Source organism: Mustela nigripes, chromosome 6 (genome assembly GCF_022355385.1).
Source record: "Mustela nigripes isolate SB6536 chromosome 6, MUSNIG.SB6536, whole genome shotgun sequence".
NCBI lineage: Eukaryota > Metazoa > Chordata > Mammalia > Carnivora > Mustelidae > Mustela > Mustela nigripes.
The window spans coordinates 106,845,040-106,861,686 of NC_081562.1; the positions used below are offsets into that span (position 1 = coordinate 106,845,040).

At 44.5% G+C, this 16,647-nt stretch overlaps 1 protein-coding gene across 10 annotated transcripts in view; it reads left to right on the forward strand.

Annotated features, from left to right (window-relative positions):
* CACNA1C (calcium voltage-gated channel subunit alpha1 C) overlaps positions 1-16,647 on the forward strand; it is a 641,635-nt gene that overhangs the window by 479,178 nt on the left and 145,810 nt on the right. For all 10 annotated transcript variants that reach the window (XM_059403911.1, XM_059403906.1, XM_059403901.1 and 7 more), the window contains exon 10: positions 8,861-8,951. In XM_059403911.1, coding sequence (XP_059259894.1) covers positions 8,861-8,951 — 91 coding nt within the window. The remainder of the gene's footprint in view (positions 1-8,860; positions 8,952-16,647) is intronic.

Here is a 16,647-nt window from a genome sequence, read left to right on the forward strand (position 1 = left end):
TCATGCAGAAAGGGCCACGTGATCAGGCCTATGGTCTTCAACAGCAAGAGGCAGCCAATGTGTACCGGCCCTGCAGACAGTGCCAGGGAAGTAAATACCCCTGATCCACTTTCCTTGGGCCTCATAGACGTCCTGCCAGCACTTCCCATTGGTCAACACAGCGCGAAGCCCTAGCGTAGAAGTTGTTGATGTAGTTTACAAATGTCAATCTCCTGGAGTACAGGGCATAGCAGAAAGGGATGGGGGACGCCTCTGAAGGATGAACCCTCAGGTTGTCCAGCATGTAGGAGTGTCCTTAAAATTCCCTAAAGATAGAAAGTATTGTTATTATAGTTCCAAATCTCATATCACTAGGATCTGAAAGGAAGTCCAGAGAATTCTAATAGAAAGACTCTGGCCTTGAGAAAATGATAATTTCATTAGGGAGATAATCTAATGCTCATACAGAAAACTATAAGAAAAGCAGATTAAAATTAGTTGGTAATATTAGCAAATTCTTGTATCACTTACCACGTACAAAGTTTTTATAAATATTATTTCACTTAATCTTTACTAGAACCTCATGAGCTAGATAGTATCATTAACCACTTTTTACATAGAAGGAAACCTGAGGAAGGTTAAATAACCCACCCGTTTCATGGCTAGGAGAGGTTGGAACTAAAACTTAAATCCACATTCGAATTTTAAACCCTCACGGATCCCAATGTTCCAAGAGCTCAGAAGAGGGGATCCTATGGCAGTGGGTGGGCCTGAAATGCTCCACAGATGAGAACTGGGCCTCCAGGAATGGATGAAATTTGACTAGTGCAGGAGTCAGCACACTTCTTCTCTGAAGGGTCAGTTGGTTGTTATTTTCAGCTTTGCGGCTATACAGAGCCTCCGTTGCAATCACTCAACTCAGCTACTATGGTGTGAAAGTAGCCATGGACAAAACAGAAGCGAAGGGCTTGGTTGCATTCCTGCAAAATTTTTTTTACAAAACAAGAGGCAGTTTGGATTTGGCCCAAGGGCTATTGTTCCTTGACCCCTGGAATACATGAAGGGGAGGTGGACAAGGTACAATACATGACATCATAGCTACAAAAGCCCAGAATTTCAAATAAAGATGCCACATTCCAGGGACAAAGAGGAGGGCAGCCCAACTTGGGTGGAGAATTTCTGCAGGGAGTAACGGGAAATAAGGATGAATCAGAAGTGTCTTAGTCAGCCAGGGCTGCTTTAACAAAGCATCCCACATGGACAAGGTACCTTAAACAACAGAAAGTTATTGTCTCATAGTTTGGGAAGCCAGAAATCCAAGAGCAAGGTGTCACCAGGCTTGGTTCCTTCTGAGAGTCATGAGGGAGGGACCAGCTCCGAGTTTCTCTCCGTGGCTTGTAGATGGTCGTCTTTTCTCTGTGTCTTCACATTGTCTTCTCTGTATGTGTGTCCGCATCTTCTTCTGATCAGCATACCAGCAAATTGCTTTAGAACCTGCCCTCATTATCTCATTTTCATTTAATTACTTCTTTAAAGACCCTTTCTCCAAATATAGCTATATTCTGAGGTACAGGGGCTAGGACTTGACATGAATTTCTGAGGGGCACTCCCAGCCATCACACATAGCATGGAGCCAGATTACAGGGAGTTTTTGAGTCCAGATTAGAGTGGGGGGGGGGAATTAGTAATCCTTTTGCATGTTAGTCATAACTCGATTAGTACTTTGAGAAAATGAATACTAATTATATAATTCATATACAAAAAAGATAATAAAATGGGCAGTTGCCAATTAAATGGCAAAATAAATTGTTCAGTTCATCCAAGAGCACGTGGAAGCCTGAACAAATGGCAGCCTGGCAATCTGCAGACCCAGGATTCGGCCCATTGGCTCCATATGGGTCTCCACAGCACTGGGGAAGTTCAGGTTGAATAAAAATTCCCCTCAGTTCCTTGGGCTTCAACATTCCCACCACACCTAAGATGTCTGGCCCTGATGTGCCAACCATCTCCCGATGAAAGGAGATAAAAGACTGACAACAGTGATGCCTGGGTGGCTCAGTTCATTAAGCAGCTGCCTTCAGCTCAGGTCATGATCCCAGCATCCTGGGATCGAGTCCCGCTGATTGGACTGCTTGCTCGGCGTGGATCCTGCTTCTTCCTCTGCCTCTGCTGCTACTTTGCCTGCCTGTGCTCGCTTGCTCTCTCTCTCTCTGGCAAAAAATAAATAAAATCTTTTTTAAAAAAAATTTTTTAATAAAATAAAATTAAAAGAAAGATTGACAACAGTTGATAACTTCTCTGACTTGGGTAATGAGGCTGACAGCTAACTTCCAGAATGACGACCAGGCATTTCTCTTAGCACATCTCAAGAGAGGCCAGCCATTCCTGCTGAGAGTCTCCACAGAATATGGCAAAGGCCCATCCATGGGACAGTGTCAGAGCCATTTGGGTGACCAAAGATTTCAGAACTAGGTAGATTTCTCCATCTCACCCAGGTCTGTTCCTCGTTCCCTCACATGGAGTTTGCTCTAGTGTCATTAGGTCATTGTGATGAATAAAAATATCTGAGACAGACAGCCTCAAGAAACAAGGCCAGATGTTTTATGTGCAGATGTTTCTCCATGCATCTCCCCCCCAGCCTAGGGAGAGGAAGGAAGGAGGGGAAGGAGGGAGAAGGAAAAATAAAGTAAAGGAAGGGATACCTGAGAAGATTTTGCTTACTGTTTCCTTTATGGATTGGTTGCTAAGTAACCTTAGTGACTTTCTTTTTCTTTATCAACACTAACATTGCTCTTACTCTCAAATCTTGGTCAGAGCCCCTTCTGAAGTCATTTTTTTATGCACATGGTTGAGTATGGCCATCTTTGGGGATACATATTACATCACGATAGCTAAATGAGATCTCCTGTTTTTTTATGGCAAATGTGAGTGCTGATACACTGGGACAACCCAGAGCAGATTCACCACGTGTACAGAAGCTGTGTACGGAACTGACTGGAGACATTAGTTTTACAGAGAACTTCTCAGTTGACCACAGCTTTGGAAGGGCTGGCTAGCTGATCTGTGCAGTCATGTTTTCAAAGCACTATCTGGTGTTTAATGGAGGATTCTTAAATTTTAGTAAATAAACCCTTCAGAAGGTTTGTAAACCCACATGTACCAGGCACTCCCAATCTTCACCATGGCTTAGACCTAGTGCTCCTTCCCCAGCATGATTCGTATGATTTCCAGCCATGTAGGAAATGGCTTATTAAAATCCCCCCAGTATCCACCCAACTGTTCTCCAAGCAGGTCAGGGGAGACATTGGTTGTTGTGAAACAAGATCTGTGCATCTCCCTTGAGATGTAGAAATCATCTACCAGCCACCATTCAAGCAAGAGTTGTCACCAAGAGAAATATTCTGGGGAGAGAAGACATTAATTCAAAATACAGTCAGTTGTTGGTGAGATGGCGTCATCACAACTCATTGTAGCAGTTGTGATATGACTAAAAATGTATTTATGTTATCTACCACCTGCAACAGCAGCTGTTAATTACTCTTCCAGGAAAATCTCATTTTCTTTGGAAATCTTCTCAGCAGAAGTCAAGGAACAGGACAGCCCAGAGACCCAGATTGGATGCATAGCACCAGCCAACAATGCAGTTGGAAAACTAGCTTCCCTTCTAACATTCTTTCTCAGTAATATCCTTCCTAAATCATTCAAGAATCACACTTCATTCCATAGAAGGCATATTGTTGTAACAGTGTCCAGATGAGCACACATCAAGTTTCACTTCATAAGCATCAAGAGGGGTGCCTTTAGAGGAGAGGCCCCCATGGGCACCTGGGTTCTTTGCTCTCTTTCTGCCTTAATTTCCAGGCAGTTCATCTCTGAGTGGCCACAGGAAGAGGCAGAGTCTCCAGCTCATCCACCAAATAAGTATCCAGCATTTATAATTCTTAATTTCCAACAGTTTGGGCACTCAGACTCCAAGAAGGAATGCAAGTCCCTAGGGCAATTGATCCCTTAAAGAATCACCTATGATCCTGCCATCTAATCCCTTAGTAAAATAGGAACACAAAACTACATTTTCACCAATCTATATTCCCTTAGGTATTTTGGGGATAAATATCACAAATAGGCACTAATATATTAATGTACTGCTCCCTCCAGGTGAGAGATTTTCAATTCAGCAAGATACCTTCAGATATATGACTTGACCCAAAAGAGCAGATCCAGCAAAAACAACTGCACACTCATAAGGGAGATGATTTACATGCTCTTCAAATCACTTTCCACACTGGTAGCTTCCAACTTTGCCCACATAAAAGACCAGCCCTGGTCAAATTCAGTCATACACTGACTGACCATGTTTTTTTTATCAAGCTCTTTCTATTGTTTTCAAAGTTATCATGCAGTTATTTCTTAAATCAAACAGTATGGGGCAATATTGATGCCAAGGCCAGAAGCTGAATAATGGCTTCTCTATAACAGGTCATGGTGTTCTGGGCTTTCCATCACTGGCCAGTGCTCTTGTTCCCCCAGACAACAGTGAAGAGACAGAAACTTGATAACTGGCGGCCTCATGTTGACCCCTGTATACCTCCAAACCACTCACTATGAGATACCTACTTCAGCAATGGTTATCATTGTATGTTGAGACATATCTCAAATTGGAAGGCAAGTTGGAACCAAGCCATTCATTTCAGCTCCTGACCCTCAGTGCTTTTCTCATATGGGATTTTTGAGAAGTGTCTGCTTATCCCAAGCTTTGTATTTTAAAGATGTGTGGTTGGGACATGACCCTTTACCCAGGTTAAAAATAAGACTGATCCTTTTTTTCATGAACTGGTCTTCAGAATTCTCACTAGCAAACAGCATTCAGGGATGCTCACTGAAGGTGATCAGAGTTCCAAGGGAAGTGGATAAAATAAAGAAGCACTTAAAAACTTGAACTGACCTTCCTTTCATGCCCTTTCCTGGGACTGATGGAGCCACCTACCCATTCACCACCAGGACACACGCTTGCTTTCCTGAGTGGTAGCAGATTTCCCACCTCATTAATAAGTTGTGACTAAGCCTCACTCACCATTTACCCCCAGCACCCTCCATACAGGCCTGGCAGAGGTGAAGTTCATGCTAGTTTTGTCAAACAGAGCAGGAAAATTCTCTTTCTCTGGTATGAGTTAAAGCATTTGACATCCAGAACTCAAAGTCTATTTGCAGAATACAGAGCTCCCCCTCTTCCATTTGTGGTAACCAGTGTCTTTACAATCTCCCTAGCACCCTCTTCTTCAACTATAGCCCAGAGCCAAAAGAATCTTATAGAATTCTTCTCCTTTTTTACACCGAACTCCTCAAAAGACTACCCATAGACAAGAAACTGAGCAACTACTTTACCTATTTAAACTGATTAAAAGCAGATACATAATAGGGTTTGGATATGATTAGACCTGAAGCCCTTGGTGGGTCATTACTGAATGGGACTGAATAGTTGAAGTGGACAAAGGGGCAAATAGATCCATGGGCTGTTTTTCATTAGCTAGTGGCACAATCAGAGTGTAAGTGCTGAGGGAGGGGTAGATCCACTACCAATGGGGAAGAGGTCAAGTCACCTGGCCATTGGGTAGAAGTGAAGGTGTAGCACCAATGCTAGTTTGATTTTAACAGTTACCTTACTGGAGGCTGTAGGAGCCTGTAGGCAGGGATGAGTGGTGCCTCTCCCACTAACTAGATAGACCAATGTAGACTGATACTTCTGCTGGAGTAACTCCTTCTCCTCAAGGTCCATCATTTGTTTTGTGTCATTAATTCATGTGATTTGGGATTTTGGTTCCACTTTGTTATGTTTTCTTATGTGTTTTGATTTACTGCTTTTTATAATTTTCTTAGTTTATGTTCAAAGATGAAAATGGACGTTCTATGCGAAAGCTGAGTTCCTTGTTTCTTTCTTTTGCCCGTGGCTGACTGCATGCTCTCTATTGATGTCTTGTTCCTGGTTCTTGACACTGACCATCTTGTCTGTGAAAGGAGGCACTCCAGCGGGCTTGCTTGATCAGAAGAAAGGGAAGTTTGCTTGGTTTAGTCACTCCACAGAAACCCATGGTAATGTTCCCCTGTGCTCTATGTGTGTAAATGTGCATTGGTACATACCAGACTAGATGGGAGGGCATTTTTCTTGATGTCTTGTGATGCAGTGTTCATGAATGTGTATTGTGTGTGTGTGTGTGTGTGTGTGTGTATGTGTGTGTGTGTGTGTGTGTGTATTCAAGGGGATGGTAATTTGTCCCACTCAAAGCCACTGCTCTATCATCTCTTCATATATATATATATATATGTCAGAAGACATGACAATCAGCAGCAACTATTCCCTGATGGAACTCTTCCTTTGGTTAGCGCAGCCAAGATTAAGGCCACCATAAATGCCAACTTGGTACTGGTACAGGCAGTTCTTCGATTTAGGAGATATGGTTCCTCCTAAAGCCCAAGCCTATCCACACCTAATTTGGTTGTATTTCTAAGCCTAGCATCACCACCATCGTACCACTCCACTAACACATAAGGAGCTCTCTGGGAGCAAAGTGTCACAAAGTCAGAGCTCCTTAACTTTATTCTTTTTTAATATTTCATTTATTTATTTGTTTATTTGTTTACTGGGGGGTGGGACAGAGCAGAGGTAGAGAGAGGATTCCAAACAGACTCTCTACAGAGCCCAGTGCCGGGCTCAATCTCACAACACTGAGATCATGATCTGAGCTAAAACCAAGAGTTGGATGCTTAAATGACAGAGCCACCCAGGTACTCCCAGGGTTCTTTAAGTTTAAACAATGATGCCTAAAGAGTTAAAGGAAACTTAGGTCAGAGATGAAGAGAGATAGATGAATTGAAAGAACTGAAGGCTCTTCAATTATATGACTTCTTCCTTAGTATAGTTGGAGGAAGGAACCTGGCAAGCTCTGAAGGTACTGTCTTCCTAGCTCCCAGTGCTAAAACCAGCTCCCTCAGACCTCAGGCTACAAAGGGTGTGTAAATGCTGTAAAATTCAACACCACCATTTGGTTATTTACCATGTTCTTATGATGCTTCTAGAACCTGATTTGGCTATAAGAACATCATCTTGTCTTAAGGTATAGCATAGGGAGCTGTTCAACAGAGGGGCAATCAAGATAAGCATGACACTTGTATTCATGACCAAGTCCTATCCCAAATATGCTGTGTGAACTTGAGCATTTTTCCTTCCCTAAACCTCACTTTCCTGTCCTATAAATTGAAGGGGATAAGCTAGAGCTGGGTAATATCTAAAGGCTCATCCAGAGTCAGCCTTCTTTGAAATGGCTTCTAGATTTCTTTTTACCCAACTGTATTAAAAATGAGTCCTAGGTGAGCCTGGTGGTGGGTATTAAGGAGGGCACACATTGCATGGAGCACTGGATGTGGTGCATAAATAATGAATCTTGGAACACTATAAAAATAAAATAAACTTTTTAAAAAATGAGTCCTAGGGTAGAGAGTTCTCTCATATATGACAATCAAACATATGTTAAGTCATGGGCTTTCTGTTTGTATCTTGCATGTTCCTGAAGTGAGTCTCTTCTCACCCACCCATCTTGCCTTCATCCAAAAGAAATGAACCTTGGACAATCTCCATCCAAAAATATTATCCATATAACCAGTAGAATCTTTTCCTGGGCTGTGGTGGCCCCATGGGGACTTGTACAAGGTGCCACATCGCCCGATGCCACACTCTCACTAATTGCAGATTCTGTGGCTGATTCGAGTTAGTGATTTTCTCCACCACATGAGGAGTTCTGTTCTGCAGGGAGAATGAAACCAGGACCAATGCTGTAACGGCCACTCTGAAGAGCAAGGGTTACCAAAAATAAAACTCATTGTTGCGTCATATTAAAAGGGTAAGAGAGGGTGAAGAGGAAGAATGCTCTTGAGCGAAACTTCTATTTGAAATAAAAAATGATAAAATAATGGCTTCTCTAAGCCACCAGACTGGGTTCCAAGCTAAAAAATTCCTGCCACTCTGGAAATGCAGCCCACCGCTGCCTTGGGAAAGGAGTGGAGATTGACTGGACAGATTGACACCAGTGGAATTAGATGGTTTATATCCAAAGTCAGCCTGCTGGGGTCAGAAGGTCGGTCAGGATGGCCAGAAGTGACATCCCAGTCTACCTGCAATCTATCTTCAAGTCACATTTAAACTTAATTGATGGTTTCCATGGTTATGCTCCCCATTCCTGGTGTCTGTAGTGCTAGTTTGAATCTTAATACCCGATTCTGGTAATTGCCATTTATTTCAAGCTCCCTATTTCAGGTATGGTCCTAGATGGAACCGACTCAGGACCCAGTATGCACTACAAGTAAGGGGGCACTCTCCCACACCCTTCTAGTACTTCATGAGACAACAAAAACATCCTTCCTACAAACAAGCTGAACCCTAAGTTTGGGGATGAAACCCCTTAGAATTGGGTGGGGGTAAAAGCAAAATAAAATATTTTGATGAAATCTCCTCTTTTTATGGTTAGTAGTGGATACAAATGGAAATTCTCGTGCAGTTTTTCTGATGTCACAGAGTTGAGGGCAGGAAAGGATTCAATGGTCAGTGTCTTCAGGAAGTAAGGCCAACCTAGTTAATCTCACCCTAGACAAGTTGTAGATGTGACAGTCAAGGAAACTCCCAAACTTGGCCATGGCAGTGCCAGTGCCCCAACCTGCTCACAGCAGCACCTCTACCTCCCCACTCCCCAACAACTATCAGATACTGCTCAGGCTCTCCTCTTCCCAGGTAGCCCACAATCTTGGGACTAAGTGTTTTGCAAACTAATGCTCTTCCCTCCCCTTTTCCTCCCCACCCTCAATGCCTTGTTCTGCATCCTTTTGCTTCTTGTAGTGAGCATGCCCACAAGCGAGACCGAGTCTGTCAACACTGAAAACGTGGCTGGAGGTGACATCGAGGGAGAGAACTGCGGGGCCAGGCTGGCGTGAGTAGGCACGGCGAGCCCAGAAACTCGGGCTTCTCCAGGGGTGAGGGCGGGGATGCTGTGTCCTGAAGTCACAATGGGCTGGCCCTTCGTGGGTGCAGCAGAGGTCAGAGAAACAGAAAGCTCAGGCAGTGACTTCTGTGGAGAAAAGAAGGCACTGGGTTGAGTATGGCTCCTAAGCAGGGCCAGGAGTCTTAACATTAAGACCAGTCTCTAATTCTGCACTCCTGGGAGAGTCTGACTCAGGATCTGGAGTCCTTGTCCATTACATCAGAGAAATACAGGACAGGGGTAGCGGGACAATGAGGGGAGGTTGGTGGTGGCTCTGAAGTCTGTTTCTTCCCAGCCCACTAACCCCCCATCACATGAGGCACCTAGGTGAGGGTTCCTGGGTCCTGCTAACCTAACCACCCTTTCCATTTTGGTAAATGTGTCCTGGAAGAAGAGCGAACAGGTAAGAAAATACCCTGGGAGATAATCAACATGTTGGTCCTTCTCTGCAACTCTAGTTACCCACCTAGTGAAGGGAAACAGAGATGCCTGAAGTGCAAATTTGAGTTAATAAAAAATTCACCTGTGCTTAGATTGGAACATGGCCAGACACCTCCTCCAAAAGCAGATCCAGCCTAGATGCCCACAGCTTCCATTCCCTTGGGTCAGACCCCAGGCTTCAGTCTTCAGGGAACGGACTGGCCCAGGACTGGCCTGGTGCACAGAGGGACAATTCACACATGAACTATCACTGTCTCCCATCTTTGATCTTAAAAATGGAAACCAGTAGTCCCTGGGAAATGTTCCCCCACAAAAAAAAAAAAAAAAAAAAAAGAGGAAAAATAATTTTACTGCTAAAAATAAGCAAACTGCTGATTCTATTACCAGCATCTCAGCAGAGTCCAAAGATTAAAGTCCTATTCTGTCAGGGATTCACATTGACCTTGAGCATGAGGCCTCCTGGAGCATTCAGGTTCTGCTCTTGAAAGTGGGCTTGATGGGGTAAGGACTGTAAGTTCATCCCACTCACTGAAATGTATGGCATAGAGGAGGCTGTGAGCAGGACCAGTCCCAAACAAAATGAGTTTCTAAATCGCTCCATCAGTGAAACAGCATCTTATTTCACCCTTCATCCCTGAAATGACTCAATAGTCCAAGCAAACTCCCATTCCTTTAAAAAGATTCTTCATAGGTGAGTCTGAGCACAAGCCATGCCAGCCTTGAGCATGGTCTCCAAGAAATGAGAAGGGAAAACAAGACTTAGGAACAGACTGCCTCTTGCAACTTCTATTTCCAGGGTACACAGGGCTTTCAGCATCACTCACTCTGACAGTGGCACCAGGGAGTCTGCACTGCAGATTTCTCGGCATCATTGGGAAGCAATTATTGTCAAAATGTTGTTAAAATACGGGGCTAATTACGTTTTTAAGCAGCAGTCCAAGCTTTTCCCTCTTCTCCTTTTGGAACCATACAAAGCAAGCACTCAACTTTTTGCAAATGGACCCCAGCAAACCTGTGGTCTTGAGACCATGGAAGGGTGTAGAGAAGATGGTGGAGGACCCTGCAACTCAAGATTTGGGGCATAGCCCAAGTTGCAAATCAAGAGGGACCAGGGAAGTTCCTAGCCTTAGGAAGTCACTTGAGAGTACATATCAGGAGAGCATGGAGATATGTTGGAAGGAGAACATGATTATCCTCTGGAAAGGGAAGCTGGCACCTCTAGTTTATCTGTCCTTTCCTTGAGACATATTCTGCAGGCTGGAAGAGCTCTGCAGAAATGATCCCTGTTATCCTTATGAATATCCACATTTATGCTTCTACTCTGTGCATATAAAATAGCTAGACCCAGTCCTAGGATTATAATATATACTTAATAAATTATGGTCTTTCCCCATCTCTTTATCCAGCCCCATCCCACTCCCTGCCTCAGACAACCATGGGATAAGATTGCCAACATTCCTTGTAGAAGAAACAGTATGAGAAGAGGCTGGGGGCTGAGACTGAGTGTGATGGGGAGGAGACAGTGAGGGGCTGACCTTTTTAAAGCTAAGAGGTAAAAGTCTTGTGCAGTCAGATGAGGTCAGGATGAGAATTTATATGTAGTGAGAAGGGCTGATGAAGATGATCCCTGAGGGGGTGAGGGCAGAAAGAAAGAGGAACTGAAATATGGTATTTTGTTGGGAAGAGGGAGTTGATGAAGAAGAAGGAGACATCAATGTTTGAAGAAAGAAAATAGTAAGGACGCTGAAGTAAAATTTGAAGCAAGGGTCCAACTGAGGGACCTGCAGATGCCATGCAGGTAACAGGACATGGTGGTCCAAAGCTTGGCTCTGAACAAGGATAGAGCCACACCCTTGAGGTCATTAATATAAAAACTATTAATGAGGCTATAGGATGAGGGTTGGCCAAGGGCTCAATCTTGGGAACCTGATAGAAGAATAAAAACAAGTAAGTGAAACGGATGAAGATGTGTTAAGAGAACAGATAGCAGCACTTGCAGGAAGGCCACAGGAGAAAGAGTTTCAAGAGAGAACTATCTATTTGTACCTTCATTCAACAGTGTGTGCAGCTTGGTGCAAAGTGATGGTGAGGCATAGCAGTAGAAAAATATTGATACATCTCATTGGAGTTTACAATCTGGTGTGGAAGTAGCATTAAACAAGTAAATAAGTCAAAGTATTAGGAAAGAAAAGTAGCTATAATGTAGGGTTAATAACAGGTTATTACAATAACAAGTTAGGAAACACTTTTTTGAAGAATTAAATTTAAGCTAAGAAATGAAGAGTAAACATAAGTATTGAGGTGAAGAGTAAGGAAGAGTGTTCCAATCAAAGGCAACAGTGTGTTTCAAGGCCCTTGGAGGGAAGACCAGAGAGACCAGAGTGTCCAGGACAGGACACTTGGGAGGAGAGGGAGAGAGGAGGTTAGACGTGGGGTATGGCCTGGTAGGTGCCTGGTGATCTTTGTCTTTATCACAAGACTGTGAGAAGCCACAAGAACATGGAGCTGGCTAGGGAGATTGATTGGGTTATTTTTGCATTCTCGAAGGATCACTTAGATGTCAGGGAAAGAATGGGTAGAAGAAAGACCAACAAAGAACACAGTAAAACACAGTTCAGCAGCCTCAATAGTAGTTAGTGAGGTGTGAGATGATGTTGGCTCAGGCTAGAGTCACATATGGAAATCAAGAAAATGGTCATGGGTTCTGGAGCCATACTCTCTAGGACTTATTTGCTGGAGCTGGAGACTTAGTGAAGGAGAGGGGTGAGAAGGAGCCAGCATAGGGCACTCCCTCCAGAAGTGAGGCTGTGGAAGGGTAAAGGGAAAATAAGGTCATAGAAAGGGAGTCAGCAATGGCCAAGTGAGGCTTTGTTTTTTCCTTATAGTGAACACTGGGGAAGTTTTCACAGCAAAGAAGTGACCAGTGAAAATGGAGGATCTAAAGATGCTGGGATGGAAATGAGTAATTATAGCAAGACATTGCCTAAGTAGAGGAGAATGTTGACTTCAGAGACACAGTTGGGGACACTAGATTTACAAAGGAAAAAGGCATTCCTTACCTCTGGGACTAACTGGAAGATAGACAAAGAGACCTGGCATCAGGATTCCTGGGGTCAAGTCCCAGTCAGCCACCAACTAGCCATGAGACCTCAACCAAAGCACTTCTGAGTCTTGGTCTGGCCCTCCAGGACGTGAGGGAGTTGGCTTGGTTGTTGGCTCAGGACACTCCTAACGGAGGCCCAGGATTCCTGGGGGCCATTTTCAACACTTGTACATTCGGGCTTCCATGTAAGATTTCATATGAATAAAACATTCTACAACCCGATAAATTGCAAACCATAGATCCAGGTGACATCTAAAGATCCCTTCCAAGTTCTCAAACTCTATAGTTCTATAAAGAATATAGAATTAGAAATAGACTCTGATATAGAAAGTCAATGATAGGAGACATACCAAATTATCTGTCATCTCATCATAGAAAGTGAGGGTTAGGTGTCCTAGGAACCTGATGAACAGTACAGAAGATTCAAGCTAGTGAGTCACCAAGAGGTCACTAAAAGATCGCTGAGCAGTGCTGAAGCCACAGTGGAGCCCGACATCATAAATGTGAAGGCAACCTCTTGAAATGATTCGACAGATTTTTTTTTGGCAACCTGCATAGTCCAGAAGCACTAAAAACAGAAGTGTGAACCAGAATAGCAGTGTAGCAAGGCAGACAAAGTACAAGTCCCAGGCCATGTGTTGAGGGCAACGTCGATCTGATGCTAGTACCAAGCCAGGAACTGGAAGTTAAGACTGGCATTAGCCCAGGAGCCCTGGAAGGGGGTGAATGATGGGGGAAGACCCAGTGAGGGAAAAGATTGGTTCAAAGCAAGAGCAGGAGGATGAATAAAGAAGGAGAATCTGGTCAGAATGTGGAGCAACTGAGTTCGGCACCCGGTTGTTGAAGCAGTGCTCTGTGATGAAGAGGTCCATTACCCCTCTAGGAATAACAGCTGTGGATGGTGTTGAGGTTATGGCATCAAAGAGGTTGAGTCAGATGTGTGTCAGCCTGGGGCCATCTGACTTACATTAAAGGCAAATTGGAACAGTTCAGGGAGATACTATTTTATACCACAGGTAGTAAACATATGGTGCTCATTACTCTAAGAAGGGGAGAAAGGCTGAAATATAAATAGGCCTTCAAGAAGTAAGTAGTTAAGCAAAAGGAAAGGGGTTTGGGGCTTGTCTCTAATTTTGAACCTTAGTATCAACAAAGAAAATCATGGTTCCCTGGAAGGTTTGTCTTAGAGGCTTGGGCAGAAAAAGTATCTTGGGTTGAAGCAATTTCATGTCCAACCCAGTGGAATTGTTCTGATGGTTTTGAGTGTGAGTTACTGTCCACCTCCTAGCTCTTCTTTGAGAAGCCATTTAAAAACACAAGGTAGGAATTGTACCTCACTAGGACAATAATGATAGAAAAAGCTGAGAAGGGCGCCTGGGTGGCTCAGTGGGTTAAGCCGCTGCCTTCGGCTCAGGTCATGATCTCAGGGTCCTGGGATCGAGGCCCACATCGGGCTCTCTGCTCAGTGGGGAGCCTGCTTCCTCCTCTCTCTCTGCCTGCCTCTCTGCCTGCTTGTGATCTCTCTCTCTGTCAAATAAATAAATAAAAAAAAAATCTAAAAAAAAAAAAAAAAAAAATTAAAAAAAAAATTAAAAAAAAAAAAAAGAAAAAGCTGAGAAGACTTCTGAGCAAGTTGTGCATCCTCCATTGGGATTTGGAAAAGCTAGAGCCTCTTTTTGCTGAGGAATCTTAAATGGTTTAAAAACCAGTAGGAGGAAGCATTTGCCACACACCAGCCAACCCAGGGTGTGGTGTGGGGGCCATAACACCAGGCTGCCATAGATTCCCCAGCTTCCTTACGCAGTGAGACGGACCAGCTTTCCAAACCTTGAGCCAATGGTAACTCCCCAAGAGGTGAGGCTGCTGAGCAATGGGGTCCTTCTGTATTCATGAAGTGGGATCCTACTGTTGACTCCCACCTATGTAAGGAAATATGGAGGAATCAAGACACGTGGGCTTTAAAGAGTTCTAACCTCAACTCTCCAAGAGTTGGGATTTTCCTTTGTCTCTAGACACCTGCCACTGGAACAATACCCTCCTCCTTCTTAAGAGGGGTGTTTAAGCAATGTGGTATTTGAAAGGGGATGAAAGTTTCTGACCCAGTGAGCCTAAAATTATGCTCCAATCCCCTGAGATTAGCAACAACAATAAAAAATCAGTCTTCAAGCATGGTGTCAAGGGTTATACATCAGAGCTTGTAACTAAGTGGGAAAGAAAGTTCTGCTCCATTTCCTCCTCTTCAAAATGTGCCAGAATGCCAAGGAAGGGCCCATAGCTCATGAACATGCTGGAACTAGGACTAGGATGTCATTTCAAAAAGTCACCTCAGCTCTGATCCCCCTCTGTGCTCATGTCCTAGAGTCATTTTCCTGGGAGATAGAATTTTGGGTTTTAAGAACCCACTTTTGCTTATGACTCCCTTGGACTGAGAGAGCCTTAAAGGAAAGAGCACATGGTCTGCACTGAAGGACACCCCCCAGAGGATCATTGAGACATTTCTGAGAGGGGTCAGTCCGGACTCTGTAGACAGAGTCATGAGACTAAAGGCCACAGTCATACACTTTGGCTTGTGCCTAATAGCAAAGAGATCAACTGCCCAAAATAAGTCTAGTAAAGACCCTGAAGGTCCCCAAACTCAGCCTGGGCCTGCTGGGGGAGAGAGGACCCCGATTCTCCATCACCCAATTAGCAGCTGGAAAACATTTGTTTCCCCCATTAAACTGTGGCTCTAAATAAAAATGCTGCCCTTGGCTCCTGGTCCCCCTCCCACACGCTTTGTTAACATGTGATTAAATACTCCAGCCCTAGCAGGCAGTCTTGGGGGTGGGAAAAGGTTATTAGCTAACGGTTCAGAGCAGTAAAGGCACTTGGCTAGGATTCTCAGTGCCCCAGAGATATAATTATCTCATGCGTGATGGCTTTGCCACCTGTCACATCTTCTGGTTTAATTTTTTTTTTTTTTTAATAAAAAATAACGAGAGGGGTTGTTTTCTTGCGATGTGACAGAGCTTGCTTTGTGCTGAGCTGGGACAACACAGGTTTGCAGTGGCCGCCTCCCAAACTCCCTGATCCTGTTTTCTGTCTGCATCTGTCTTCATCTTGCTACCGGTGCCTCCATCACTTTCTTCGTCCATAACTTGCATTCTGCAGCCATCCGTTTGCGTGTCCATCTGAGCATGGCTGCTCCACCTGCAGTCCCCCTGGATCGCTCCCTGAACACCAAAGCCTTTTCTGACACATTGCCTTCAATTGCTTTGTCTCAAGGGCTTTTGTTACCCCACCTCCTTCCTTCCTCCCTCCCTCTCTCTCTCCCTTTCTCTCGCTTCCTCCTCCTTCCCTCTCCTCTCTTTCTCTCCCCCCCCTTCCTTCTCCCATCCTTCCTTCTCCTAGTCTCCCCTGGACTCTCCAACATGAACTCAGTACCCTCAGGGCCTCCCTGCAGGGTCCACCTTTCAGGGGGCCTCCCTCACCGTGACCCCTTGAGTCACACCTGTCCTGTGCTTTTGCCTGAAAGTCCCCCACATCTGCAAGGCTGCATGTGCCTGTCAGTATCCTGGGTTTCTGTTCCTTTAGGCCCAGTTGCAGCCCTCGGGCCAAGACTGGGGGCCTCTCAGTTCCTGGCAGGCTTCTTTTGCTTATCTTCCCCTCCTACCCCAGCATTGGCTGGACTCCTGCTGGGACAGCAGTGGGGTCTGATGGCATATTCTTGCCTGTGGCTTCCGGCTGGTGAGACCTTCACATATGCAGAGCTCTCTCTCTCCTGCATGGCTCATTCCCAACACACAGTCTAACCTGACTTCACAGGACCTGCTGGGCAGATGCTATGTGCCACGTGGTGTCCACCCTCTCCAGGGACCATTGGTTCTGCTTAGAAAATACTAGATCTGTAGACACATCAGCTGGGCCAGCCCTCAGTGTCCACGTTCATACACATAAACATGCCAAGAGATACTGACAAGTAGGGTTCTCTCTCTCCAAAGTCATTCCACGTCACTCCACACATCCATCCGGCACCCTTTCTAGTCACCCAGGGCCACCAAACTTCTCTGGAACTGCTGAACGTCTTTTAAGTGGAAGAATATAAATGTATGTCCCTTGGTA